General features: G+C 36.1%; 2 protein-coding genes across 2 annotated transcripts in view; one reads left to right on the plus strand and one right to left on the minus strand.

The window, feature by feature from the left end:
• The window catches only part of LOC141444306 (uncharacterized), a 99401-nt gene that overhangs the window by 45868 nt on the left and 39048 nt on the right, over nucleotides 1-14485 (plus strand). The gene's annotated exons all lie outside the window — the stretch shown is intronic.
• The window catches only part of LOC141444305 (uncharacterized), a 22594-nt gene continuing 8871 nt past the window's right edge, over nucleotides 763-14485 (minus strand). The window contains exons 3-7 of the mRNA XM_074109833.1: nucleotides 3664-3711; nucleotides 3401-3421; nucleotides 2886-2951; nucleotides 2247-2282; nucleotides 763-907 (exon numbers count right to left, since the gene is read on the minus strand). Of these exons, the coding sequence (XP_073965934.1) occupies nucleotides 809-907; nucleotides 2247-2282; nucleotides 2886-2951; nucleotides 3401-3421; nucleotides 3664-3711 (270 nt within the window). The 3' untranslated portion in view covers nucleotides 763-808. The remainder of the gene's footprint in view (nucleotides 908-2246; nucleotides 2283-2885; nucleotides 2952-3400; nucleotides 3422-3663; nucleotides 3712-14485) is intronic.

The following is a 14485-nucleotide window of genomic DNA, read 5'->3' on the forward strand; positions in this document are numbered from 1 at the left end:
CCAACAATATTAATTAAATTAATACAATAACTCTTTTACCAACACATAGCAAGCAGTACAGAAAACGGGTATATACACAGAGACTTTCTGAGGTAAGCAATATGTGGCCTTATCGCTTCAGAGCGAGCTCTTCCAGGAAACCTTTACAATGGAATGGATGGAGCAGTAAGGAATAAAATTTTGCAGGTCGTGAATTTACATTACATTACAGCAATATCAAGAATACATAACCATTTATACAAAACACATACACAACAAATCCAAATAGATAGGTAGATACATAACAACATACTCACAATAATTATGTTTTTATTATGTTTGTTTTTAACAAGAAAGCCATTAAATGAACTCATAAATAAAGTAACAGTTATAACATTCATTCACACGCTAGACGACAGATAGTGCTCCCTAAGCATAGACTTGAAGATAGGCAAGGACTCATCATCATCATCATCATATCAGCCGTAGGACGTCCACGGTCTCTCCCATAGAACAAAAGTTGGTTTGATTGGAAGCGGCCTGCACAAACTTGCGCAGCAATGCAATGGTGAGTAAGAAGTTCTCGATCCTCAGTGGGCCAGGGTGGGACCTATGGCCCAAGCACTCTCAATCTGAGAGGAGGCCTCTGCCCAGCAGTGGGACGTACGTACATATACGTCCCCAGCACATGCTGGGATTTTGATAATGAAGTAGGTAATATGCAACTTAACCATCCAAGACGTCAGGAATTTTCCTGACATGTCCGAAAATGAAAAAAGAAAATGTTAATTTGGTATTTTATTCTTTCATTGTTTGTTTTTGTTCATTTTTATTTCAGAGACTTTTCTTGGTGCATGCAGTATTCCTTCTTCATGGTGAACATGCAAAGTTTCTTCTTACGACCTCCTGAAGTGTCAGGATGGTTTCTCTGTAAAGATACGAAGAAAAAGTTAACCACAACCACAACGTTAATTATCTCATTGGGAGCGAGCGAGCGAGCACGACGACAGCGCCACGTAGCGATGGCAACTGGTTATCTAATGATTCGCCGACAAATTTTACGCAGATATTGGCAGGCGATATTTCGCCGAGTAACGGTACACCGATGAATTTGTTCGTAGATATGTTGTTTCGCAGACAAACGTTTCGTAACTCAATCTATAGCGACTATTTATTTGGCTTATGAATCTTATGAGTCAGTAAGCCCAACAACTTTTAACAGAAATTCGTTTAGCCTATTGCTCACTACACTGGGTTGGCATTGGCTACTTTTAAGCGCAAAATACACATAGGACGGGTGCGGGTCGAGTCTGATCAGAAGTGCAGCGGGCCTATTTACGTGGCTGTAGGTATACCTACGCATGAACAACATCAACACCGCGCGCCCTCAGACGACCCGCCCCACGCCCGCCTTCGGTGGGCTGTTGTTCATATAGGTACGTAAAAAGGCCCGCCGCACTCCCAACCCGACCTACTCCCGACCCGCACCCGTCCTTCGTGTGTTTTGCGCTTTAACTGTAAGTAGAAAGCCCACACAGAAGCATATTGAGATTTATTTTTGTGGTAGCAAATTAAATACTTTTTAATTCATCATCATCATCATTGCCTCAGCCGTAGGACGTCCACTGTTAGATATAAGCCTCCCCCATAGACCTCTAATTGATTAGGTTGAAAGCGACATGCATCCATCGTGAACTCTCAGCTTTAACGAGGTCCTACGCTGCGCTTGCCGAATTGCCGATCCGCGGTCTCCATTCGAGAACTTTTCGGCCCCAATGGCAATCTGTTATCCATGTTATATGGCCTGTCCGCCGGGTCTATCTATATCGACTGGTCTAAAATGGTTTTGCATACATTTTTGTCGTAAATTTTTTTTTGCATAACAACGTTTCGTCGAATGATTGAAATGTCGAAAATCATTTGGTCGACATTGTTTTTCATAATATATTTTAGTCGAAAAATTGTTTAGTATAACATTTGTACAGTATAACATTGTTTTGTCGAATGTATTATAGATATAATATTGTTATTCCGAATATTGTTACCACTAATTTTATGTTTGGAAAACAAATATGAATTTAGCGACTCTGAGGCACAGTTGACAGAGCTCGGCTTCGACGTGAAAGACTGACAAACATACAAACACACACACTTTCGCATTTATAATATTATAGTATAGTATAGTATAGTATGGATTGTATCACTGTAACGTTAGTGGTACAGGGCCTTGTGTTAGTGTCAATCAAATCAAATATCTGTGTAATTACCGTGTCTTCTTTTAACGAGTTGTAGTCATCAGATTTCTGAAAGCAAATGCGTTTTCATTAGAATAAACTCCGTAGACGAAATTGACAGTCTCCTCTTTGCATTTTTTTAAATTAAAAGTTATAAAATAAATTGACAATGGCTTGAAATTAAACTAAGTAATGGCAATTAACTTTAAGTGTTTGTTATTCTGTCCTGGAGACTTCAGTGATACTTACACTTGCTTAGAAAAATGTTTGCAATGTAGGTATACTAACTAGCTTCGCGATTTCGCATGTACATAATACTTGTTTTTATTTTAATACTAGCTTTTGCCCGCGGCTCCGTCCGCGTGGTATTCGGTTATCGCGCGCTGTTCCCTTGGGAACCGTGCATTTTTTCGGGATAAAAAGTAGCCTATGTCACTCTCGGGCCCATAAACTATCTCTATGCCAAAAATCACGTCGATCAATTGCTCTGTTACGGCGTGAAAGACGGACAAACACACACTCACTATACGTATTTATTAATACGAAAAAAACCTAAGAACGCGCGCGCTCTTACCAACCCATCTTGAGCCGCCACGCCTCCCCCCATCCCCTTCCCCTATATCCACGAGTGATCAGCGCTATAAGCTCGGTGCCCCCTTATGATATACGTACCTTTGCATACTTGGTTCCGGCTGTAACTATCGCACGCAACTTCGTGAAACCTTTTGACAGGGCTTGCTGAAAACGATATTCTAATGAGATTTTCTTTTGCTGTAATTTTGTTTTTTTCACACAAGTTCCCCTGCTTGAAGGACACTATTACTACTAAATTCCAAAGATACCTTCTATGTAACCGCTGCGTGTAATCGCAAAACATTTAAATCGCGTTACAAAAACAGCATCATTGTTCAGATTTAGTGATTAATGTTTCATCAATGTATTTTGTCGGGCTTCCTAGTAAGCATGGATTGCGGTCGTGGGTCGCGGTCGTGTGTCGCGGACGCCACGATCGTAATGCTGTCATTGAACAATACGACATCCAGTTTTCACTACACAGGAACTTGGAAGTCCGCAGAAATACTTGTGTTTACCCGTAGCAGCGCTCGCGTGATCCGTTAAGTAAAAAAAAAACCGGCATTAGGTAGCCCGCAACGACGTTTTTCAGTAAAATTAAGAACGCTACTTACAGCGAATATGACTTCGTTTAGCTGAAAACAAAAAAATGATATCTAATAGTTAATTTGGAACATTATGAAAAAGTGATGAATTTGTGTTTTAATCTGTTTCCTTTTGAGTTAAGTACATAACATAAGTAATTAAGTTACTTAACGTGTTTTAGAACATTCTCGAAAATGCAAGAAAGTTCTACAAAGTTTCTCTAGATTTAGAACCAAGCGGTGCTTATAGGCTGGAGATGACCATGATGATGATTACTAGCAAATACACGTACCAGTTGATGCTTCGAATCCTGATCTGATAATGTTCTCACATCGGATAACTGTAGGAATAAAATACGAAATTAACAATGAATAAAGTTTGAACTACTATTCAAACACACGCACTTGGGCATTTCTATCTACCGTTGTACCCTGAGTTTATCTCTCCGATTTCAACAAAATTTGCAAAAAGTTTGGAAGGTAGACTCAGTCCATGATTCCGAGCTGGAAAAAAGTGTCTCCAGATGTGTCCCCAAAATATTGTATGGATGTGTCCGTTTTGTTACACATTTTTCTTAATAATTTTCGTAACAAAACGGACACATCCATACAATATTTTGGGGGATTGAGTCTACCTTCCGAATTTTGTTGAAATCGGAGAGATAAACTTAGGGTACAACGGTAGATATAAATGCCCACTTAACAGCGGGGCAATGCATAAAGAACTGATACCAAGAAAATAAAATCATAAAGAGATATATAACTTACGCCTAATATGTCTTACATATAGGTTTTACCTAGTAGGTTGAGGTACGGTCAAGGACTCTAATTCTTGAACCACCATGAAACCATTTTACAGTAAACGTCATAGTACATAGGAAAAACGTAATGAACTTTCTTTTGAAAAGGTTCCATCGTGGCTCACGAATTAAAGTCCTTGTCTGTACTCAGCAAGATGCCAGTACATATGTTCATCTGACATGCTAGAGTATATTCCAAAACCCCCTCTTGAACTCCTTTAGATACTATTGGTGCTTCATATTCACGCAAAGCAGCAGGTCGCGCGACCCGGTTGCGGTCGCGTATCGCAGTCGCGTGTCGCGGTCGTGTGTCATGGTCGCCAACATAGTACCCTTAGGAATTTATCTGCTTGTATTTGGTAAATCGGCTATCATATACTGTAAAGTTATAATATAATTAAACTACAAGTTCAGCTGTTGATCTAAGTGATTTTATTTGCTGCCGCTACATCTTTTTTCGTGCCTAGATCCACGCACTCTTTTTATAAGTACCTTTTCATTAGAAGCTATCTTAATCTATTCTACTGTAGATAACTTTAATTGCGCCATTTCAGTTTCTATTACTATCCGGAAAATCAATTAATGCAATCAAATTGTTTCTACTACCAAAACAGATAAGCACAATAATCCAACGTTTTCGTCATTCATTATTTATGAAACATGAACGCGTCTATCTTGCTTTTGATCTTCTTAAGTATTGTTAAATTATGTTCAATGGTGAGTTTTTACATTATAAAAATGTTCGAAACATGTTAACGCGTTGTTTGTATGTTTTTTAGGTTAAATCGTTCTAGGGATTAGGACTTCAAAGATACGGATGTATATTTTGAATTTTTTCATCAAATGGGTCGACTGTAGGTACTTTATACACCGTGTTGTCATCGATTTCCGTTAATTTTGACAGATGCCTCAGTTCATTGATAGCAACTAGGTAGGTACCACCAGGTAACTGCGAGTAACAAAGTAATATAGCTTCAAATTGTAAAATTCACAAACTCGACGAGTACCATTAACGTGATTGATACATAATAAGAGACGAGTTTTCAAGATGGTTTTTCGATTCAGTGATCTGTTTGCGAAATACCAACTTTAAAGTGCAAATTTTCAATAAAATCGAGCCCCGAAAATTATAACGGCTAAGATTGCTCGAGAATTATTAGTAGTTTAAGGGGCTGTTTCACCGTCCATTGATTAGTGTTAACTGGCGGTTAAATGTGATGCCGTCTCCGTCTATTCGATCAAAACAAATAGAGACGGCATCACATTTAACCGTCAGTTAACACTAATCAATGGATGGCGATACAGCCCCTAAGAGTAAATAGCAGCCTAAGGTAAGTATAAAATATACCTTTAGTTGGAAATTCCGTACACAATACGAAATCCGTAGAAAAATATTACTAGATTATTTTCGCAATGGCTACGGAACCCTATCTTGGGCGTGTCCGACACGCTTTTTGTCGGTTGTTTAATCTTCTTTGGCTATGTGTGAATCACAAACACTATAGGTGAATTTAAAAAACACATAAATTAAGAACCTACACTGTTTTACTATGCATAATTAAAATAAATTTTAATTCTTGATTATCTTTTAATCATAGTTATGCCAGTATATTGTCTTGGAGAAATTAACTTCATTTGACCCGTTAAATGTTAGAGAACATAATAACGAAAGTGAAAAATAACACAGTGTAATACTGTTGAATATAATTTCTAACATATTATTTTCTCTTTTAAAGGGCAGAATCAGTGAAATTCCTTTCGCCGCAGCAAAGGTTTGAGTGTTTGTGATTTTTTTGACTGTCTGTGTATTTAATACGCAGGAATATCCATCAAAATCAACATAATTATCAGTATTCTTTTCCAGCCATCGATTCTTTGACGACCAGATAGGTACTTGAGGTCTTAGATATTTGTATGTAGAATGTTTGAATGTTTGTTCTAGAATTTTTGAAATGTTTAATTATAATGTAATTGTATAGCTATCGAATGGAACAAAAAAACTAAAAGGGCGTATCTCAGACACAGCGCCTCTCGGCTTAGCAGGGCAGGATATATGTGTTTAAAACTGTTTCTTCCTATTTGAGTATGTTTATCCGTTCAACACTTCATTCAATTAGGTATGTCAAATTAGTATTATTGTAACCCGCCTGCCAGGAGTTCTGTATGTATTTTTATTATTCACGCAGGTCAATTATCATAGGCAGCATTTGTGCATCACTATACACGGCACAGAAAAGTGCGTCACACTGAATCAGGTAAGACACGGCACAAAGCATCGCTGTCAACCCGCTTGACTGTTAGGGCAATAGGCAATATGCATGGAACACAATTTTCTCTTGAATAATTTAACTTAGTAGAAAATCGGATATTAAAAGCGAATGTCCTAAAAATCATCAACCATGATCATCATCATCATCAGCCAGAAGACATTTATTTTATTTATTTATTCAATACAAAGTCAGGCTTACAGTTTGCACCAAAACGCCTAGCTCGTTAATACTTATTAAATACTATGCTAAAAATAACATAATTTTAGATAAAAGTGCTCCCCAACCATCGGCAAAAACGTCAGCATCCTGGATTTCAGTCAAAAATTCATTTAGCAGCGCAATTGCCCTGGTCCTTCGTCTTCGGGTTCGCGGTCGCCACTCGAGAACTTTCTCCTTCAACGGTTATCTGTTCTTCAAGCGATGTGGCCCGCCCATTGCCTTCAACTTGCTTATTTTTACAGCTATGTCGGTCACCTTAGTTCTTCAACGAATTTCCGTATTCCGGATTCTATTGCGCAAATAAACTTCAAGCATAGCTCTCTCCATAGCTCGTTGCGTGACTGAGCCTCCCCAAGAGGCCAACAGTCAAGGACCACGTCTCAGAGCTATAAGTTATCACATCACCCGCAACAAACACTGATCGAAAACTCTAGTCTTCAGGCACTGCGGAATATTGAACAAGAAGACAATATCACGAATATTCCCGAACGCTGCCCATCCCAGTTGGATTCTTCGGGCGACTTCTTCGAAATCATCAATAGATGTTGAAAAATAAGCAAGATATGGGCGATTGAAGTTGGCATTCCATCTCTTTGTAGAAAAATGAAATATAGTATGTACTTTCTGTGGCCGTCGTAGCATATGACGTTGAAAGTCTTTGACGGACTTCTCTGTCTAATCGACAATTCAAAACGTCCCTATTTATCAAATATATTTTTAAAAATCTATCTCAATTTATCTAATCTAAATTTATAAGTTCTTATGATTTAAGTAATCCTTGTCACAATAAAACACTGGCTAAATCGTTATTTACTTGCCACCTTTCAATTACTGGCCACCTATACTAAAATTAATTCTATTTATAGCGATAACCAGAATACATTTTAGTATTAGGTATTAGTAAGCCAGTATTGACACTTTATGCTAAAAATGAACTCTGTTTATTGGTGACTAGAATAAATTTTTAGTGTAAGGTAGCCAGTGATTGAACAGTGGCTATACTTCGTTTTTTTAGCATTAGAAAAAGAGTAAAAAGTAAACAATCTTGACGAGTCTTATTTTATTGAAAAACGTTTAAAAAAACAGTAGGTAACTATTACTTATGATACCAAAAGCATATATGTAAATGATCAAATGCCCTTGCAATTTGTTACTATTTGCTGTCAGCTGTGACTAATTTTCCAAAAGTGTTTTTCAATAAAAAGACACGTCAAGATTGTTCACCTTCTTTCTAATGCTAAAACGAGGTATAGTAAAGTAATTGACGATTTACCCTTGTCCATTAGAAATGTTGTTAATTTACATTTAACATTTTTTCGACAGTTCTTATAATGCTGTCGTTCATGACTAAAAATGATAAATGCTTGGGTAAAGACAAATATTTTATCTTTCTTATCTTATTGTAGCCCGGCAACGCTGCAGAAATCGCGAAGATGTTCAGAGTGTTCGTAGAGACAGAGAACGCGGTGGAAGCTCAGAGCGATTCTTCTGACCCTGTCCAAAGTGAAATTGACGTATAAACTTTATCTTCAATAAACGTTTAATAAATTACGAGACTTTTATTCACTAAACTTTATTTTACACGTGACTTCGTTTGTGCACTATTGTGCAGGATTCGTTCTAATAAAGGTACTTCCTAAGCAATAAAGAATCATCTACCATTTTCGTTATAGTTAACGATAACGATCTACCATTTTCCATAATTTTCATTTCATAAAAATTATTTATTTCTGCATTTCATACGGTGATACTTAATAATAAAATCTAAAATAAAGAAGCGAAACACCCCGAAATAGTCCGAAACACGTCGAGCTAAACTCGGTTTAAGACGTGAGTTATCCGTTACAATATCATTTAATATGACTGAGTCTCAGTGACTGAGTTTCATCTCCAAAATCTAAAAACATATGAAATTGTTGGAAATTAAGTGATACCCGTATGCTAATAAATACTCGTAGTTAAGGTAACGGCGTATTGTAAAAACAAATTAAGAATATAATTTAGACTAAAACGTAGGTAGATACTTATTTTTATGGATATAAGCGACCAATAGCTCTCGGTGTTTTTTTTTTTTCAACTTGATACCACCACAGATTCCCAAGGAAGAGTCTTGACAGGCTGATAGACAGGCGGAAAACATTTTATGTATAATTATGCACAAAAATAAATACAATACAAATATTCTTTATTGCACACCACAAATCAGTATAAAAAAATGTATAGATATTTAATACAAATTTATACAATATTTTGTGCTTATATTATGGACACTAAATTCAGGATAGACAATAGGCGGTCTTATCGCTTAAAATCGCTTCATCGCTTTGACAGCCGGATGGCCAATGGGTCAGAGAACCTGACTACGAAGCTTGAGGTCCTGGGTTCGATTCCCGGCCGGGGCAGATATTAATTATCGAAATTGAATAATACGAATGTTTGTTCGCGGGTCTTGGATGTTGTATGTATATATTTATCTATATAAGTAAGTTTTTCTACTCCTATACTGTAATATGTGATTTACTTAATCACGAACAGTAATATAACAACATACGTAACAAGGTTCTGGAAAAGTCTATATTGTCTATTCCCCATAACAGCACTGTATCGTAATGTTGCTAAAACGATACTGAGGGCCTACTATGAAGTTCGTATCGTACCGTCCCTCTCGCTCTCATATTAAATAGTATAAGTGTCAGACGGGCCGCACGACGCGAACTTCGAGTCTGGAGTTTCGTAGTAGCCCTGCTGCAATCACTTACTTTTTTTTCTTAATTCGTACGTTCGGACACGCTGAGGTGCCAGTTACATATTTTATATGGTTTTTATACAGAAAAAAACTTTCCGAACCTACTAATCCATAGCCTGCCACCATTTAAGTACTGCGTATTTTTAACATCGACACAGGCAAATAAACGTTAATCAAAAACAAAATTTAACTTAGACATATTTTGACGTTTTCATATTTCTCACTTGTTTATTGTTGTTTACCTTCTCCTTGCGGTTGCGATACTTTTTACTAAAGTATGAAAACATTTCAAGTTTACTTTTTCTCTAATTTTGTATTTTAATTAATAAGTACGCAAGTCGAAGAAAAAGTATTGTATGCAACGTTGTATAAGTAAGTCAAAAAAAGCTCGTGGCGTCTTTTTCTTACGATGTTCGCTAAAGCTCACATCGTAACTCACGCCACTCACCTTTTTTGAATCCTGTTATACAACTGTTGCATAAAATACTATTATCCATAGTACAAGTTTTGCTTAGTCTAGTTTGGGACTATACTAGGTCAATTTGGTGTCAAGTGTCCCATGATATTTTTTTAAAGCGATCTCTTCCTGACAACCATTTGAGTACAGGAACTTGTAATTATGTTAAAAATAGATGAACTTACCGTAACGTTGAAAGGACGAAACCAGTCAAAACTCTAAGTGAAAGTGTAGATACTTACATAAGTTGTCCTATTAGGACCATTTACAGGTACTTAAATCTATTCAAAATTATCTAAACATTCATGTAGTCTTAAGTAGTATAATATTAAAGGTAGATTAGGTACAAGAAAAAAACTAAGACTACATTAAAATTAAATAAACTAAAACTATAATAAATCTAAAAAGCAGCTATGTCGGTCACCTTAGTTCTTCAACGAATTTCCGTATTCCGGATTCTATTGCGCAAATAAACTTCAAGCATAGCTCTCTCCATAGCTCGTTGCGTGACTGAGCCTCCCCAAGAGGCCAACAGTCAAGGACCACGTCTCAGAGCAAACACTGATCGAAAACTCTAGTCTTCAGGCACTGCGGAATATTGAACAAGAAGACAATATCACGAATATTCTCGAACGCTGCCCATCCCAGTTGGATTCTTCGGGCGACTTCTTCGAAATCATCAATAGATGTTGAAAAATAAGCAAGATATGGGCGATTGAAGTTGGCATTCCATCTCTTTGTAGAAAAATGAAATATAGTATGTACTTCTGTGGCCGTCGTAGCATATGACGTTGAAAGTCTTTGACGGACTTCTCTGTCTAATCGACAATTTAAAACGTCCCTATTTATTATTTTCAAATATATTTTAAAAAAATCTATCTCAATTTATCTAATCTAAATTTATAAGTTCTTATGATTTAAGTAATCCTTGTCACAATAAAACACTGGCTAAATCGTCATTTACTGGCCACCTTTCAATTACTGGCCACCTATACTAAAATTAATTCTATTTATAGCGATAACCAGAATACATTTTAGTATTAGGTATTAGTAAGCCAGTATTGACACTTTATGCTAAAAATGAACTCTGTTTTGGTGACTAGAATTAATTTTTAGTGTAAGGTAGCCAGTGATTGAACAGTGGCTATACTTCGTTTTTTTAGCATTAGAAAAAGAGTAAAAAGTAAACAATCTTGACGAGTCTTATTTTATTGAAAAACGTTTAAAAAAAACAGTAGGTAACTATTACTTATGATACCAAAAGCATATATGTAAATGATCAAATGCCCTTGCAATTTGTTACTATTTGCTGTCAGCTGTGACTTATTTTCCAAAAGTGTTTTTCAATAAAAAGACACGTCAAGATTGTTCACCTTCTTTCTAATGCTAAAACGAGGTATAGTAAAGTAATTGACGATTTACCCTTGTCCATTAGAAATGTTGTTAATTTACATTTAACATTTTTTCGACAGTTCTTATAATGCTGTCGTTCATGACTAAAAATGATAAATGCTTGGGTAAAGACAAATATTTTATCTTTCGTATCTTATTGTAGCCCGGCAACGCTGCAGAAATCGCGAAGATGTTCCGAGTGTTCGTAGAGACAGAGAACGCGGTGGAAGCTCAGAGCGATTCTTCTGACCCTGTCCAAAGTGAAATTGACGTATAAACTTTTTCTTCAATAAACGTTTAATAAATTACGAGACTTTTATTCACTAAACTTTATTTTACACGTGACTTCGTTTGTGTACTATTGTGCAGGATTCGTTCTAATAAAGGTACTTACTAAGCAATAAAGAATCATCTACCATTTTCGTTATAGTTAACGATAACGATCTACCATTTTCCATATTTTTTCATTTCATTAAAATTATTTATTTCTGCATTTCATAAGGTGATAATAATAAAATCTAAAATAAAGAAGCGAAACACCCCGAAATAGTCCGAAACATGTAGAGCTAAACTCGGTTTAAGACGTGAGTTATCCGTTACAATATCATTTAATATGACTGTGTCTCAGTGACGAGTTTCATCTCCAAAATCTAAAAACATATGAAATTGTTGGAAATTAAGTGATACCCGTATGCTAATAAATACTAGTAGTTAAGGTAACGGCGTATTGTAAAAACAAATTAAGAATATAATTTAGACTAAAACGTAGGTAGATACTTATTTTTATGGATATAAGCGACCAATAGCTCTCGGTGTTTTTTTTTTCAACTTGATACCACCACAGATTCCCAAGGAAAAGGAGTCTTGACAGGCTGATAGACAGGCGGAAAACATTTTATGTATAATTATGCACAAAAATAAATACAATACAAATATTCTTTATTGCACACCACAGATCAGTACAAAAAAATGTATAGATATTTAATACAAATTTATACATTATTTTGTGCTTATATTATGGACACTAAATTCAGGATAGACAATAGGCGGTCTTATCGCTTAAAATCGCTTCATCGCTTTGACAGCCGGATGGCCAATGGGTCAGAGAACCTGACTACGAAGCTTGAGGTCCTGGGTTCGATTCCGGCCGGGGCAGATATTAATTATCGAAATTGAATAATACGAATGTTTGTTCGCGGGTCTTGGATGTTGTATGTATATATTTATCTATATAAGTAAGTTTTTCTACTCCTATACTGTAATATGTGATTTACTTAATCACGAACAGTAATATAACAACATACGTAACAAGGTTCTGGAAAAGTCTATATTGTCTATTCCCATAACAGCACTGTATCGTAATGTTGCTAAAACGATACTGAGGGCCTACTATGAAGTTCGTATCGTACCGTCCCTCTCGCTCTCATATTAAATAGTATAAGTGTCAGACGGGCCGCACGACGCGAACTTCGAGTCTGGAGTTTCGTAGTAGCCCTGCTGCAATCACTTACTTTTTTTTCTTAATTCGTACGTTCGGACACGCTGAAGTGCCAGTTACATATTTTATATGGTTTTTATACAGAAAAAAACTTTCCGAACCTACTAATCCATAGCCTGCCACCATTTAAGTACTGCGTATTTTTAACATCGACACAGGCAAATAAACGTTAATCAAAAACAAAATTTAACTTAGACATATTTTGACGTTTTCATATTTCTCACTTGTTTATTGTTGTTTACCTTCTCCTTGCGGTTGCGATACTTTTTACTAAAGTATGAAAACATTTCAAGTTTACTTTTTCTCTAATTTTGTATTTTAATTAATAAGTACGCAAGTCGAAGAAAAAGTATTGTATGCAACGTTGTATAAGTAAGTCAAAAAAAGCTCGTGGCGTTTTTTTCTTACGATGTTCGCTAAAGCTTACATCGTAACTCACGCCACTCACCTTTTTTGAATACTGTTATACAACTGTTGCATAAAATACTATTATCCATAGTACAAGTTTTGCTTAGTCTAGTTTGGGACTATACTAGGTCAATTTGATGTCAAGTGTCCCATGATATTTTTTTAAAGCGATCTCTTCCTGACAACCATTTGAGTACAGGAACTTGTAATTATGTTAAAAATAGATGAACTTACCGTAACGTTGAAAGGACGAAACCAGTCAACCTTTGAGTGTGTGTGTTTTTTTTAACTCTAAGTGAAAGTCTAGATACTTACATAAGTTGTCCTATTAGGACCATTTACAGGTACTTAAATCTATTCAAAATTATCTAAACATTCGTATAGTCTTAAGTAGTATAATATTAAAGGTAGATTAGGTACAAGAAAAAAACTAAGACTACATTAAAATTAAATAAACTAAAACTATAATAAATCTAAAAAGCAGCATTTCCTCGCTGGATCGTAAGACTGATGCGTTGAGCAAAGAAACTGCCAGCTCTTCGGTCTCCTCTGGTATCTCTGAGTCTGTTTGATAAATCTTTGAAGAGACTCAGAGCGCCTGGGTTATGTTCGATGTATCGATGATAGTATATCGTGCTGGCTGAAAATCAGCGCTGGGGTGTTTTTAACGATTCAGCATTATGCTGAGCCAGTGTCCGATTCACAACCGCAATGACACATACTGTTCCTCGTGTTGTTCATTTGTAGGTACTTAATATTGTTGTGTCTTGTGTTGTGAATAAATGTACTTTCTTTCTTTCTAAATCCTGAAACAGTATCACTTGGAATAGTTTTTTGTTCGTCTCAAGATATCCTTATGCGTGAACATCAATAAGTGAGAGGATTTTTATTTGGAAAGGTGCTAAGTAAAATCAGCAACATCTTTAGCCTAACGTTCATCCACCATAACCTTTCGTATATTTTTTTTTACAGTTCAATGGCAAAACCAACGGCAGAACCATATTTTAAAAAAACTAACTAATCTTTAGTCTAAGGCCCTCATCACACTTGCGAGTAGCGAGCGTATTTTGCACAGATTACTCTGAGAACTAACGTTCAGAGTGTTCAGACGGGTAACTTCCATAGAAAAAAAAAATCGCTTATAGATTTTGACAGTTACTTTTTTTTAATTCTTTAATTCATGGGGCTGTGACATTTTCTGTTATGCCAAAAAAGAAGAACCGTCAGAGACAATGCGAGTATTTTTTCAATGAAGACAACCGGCCGTGGTATTATTTGTATGAAGGTATCACCACGGTAGTACTATTAGTTATTCTGTGGTATCA

This window comes from Choristoneura fumiferana, chromosome 29 (genome assembly GCF_025370935.1).
Source record: "Choristoneura fumiferana chromosome 29, NRCan_CFum_1, whole genome shotgun sequence".
Lineage (NCBI taxonomy): Eukaryota > Metazoa > Arthropoda > Insecta > Lepidoptera > Tortricidae > Choristoneura > Choristoneura fumiferana.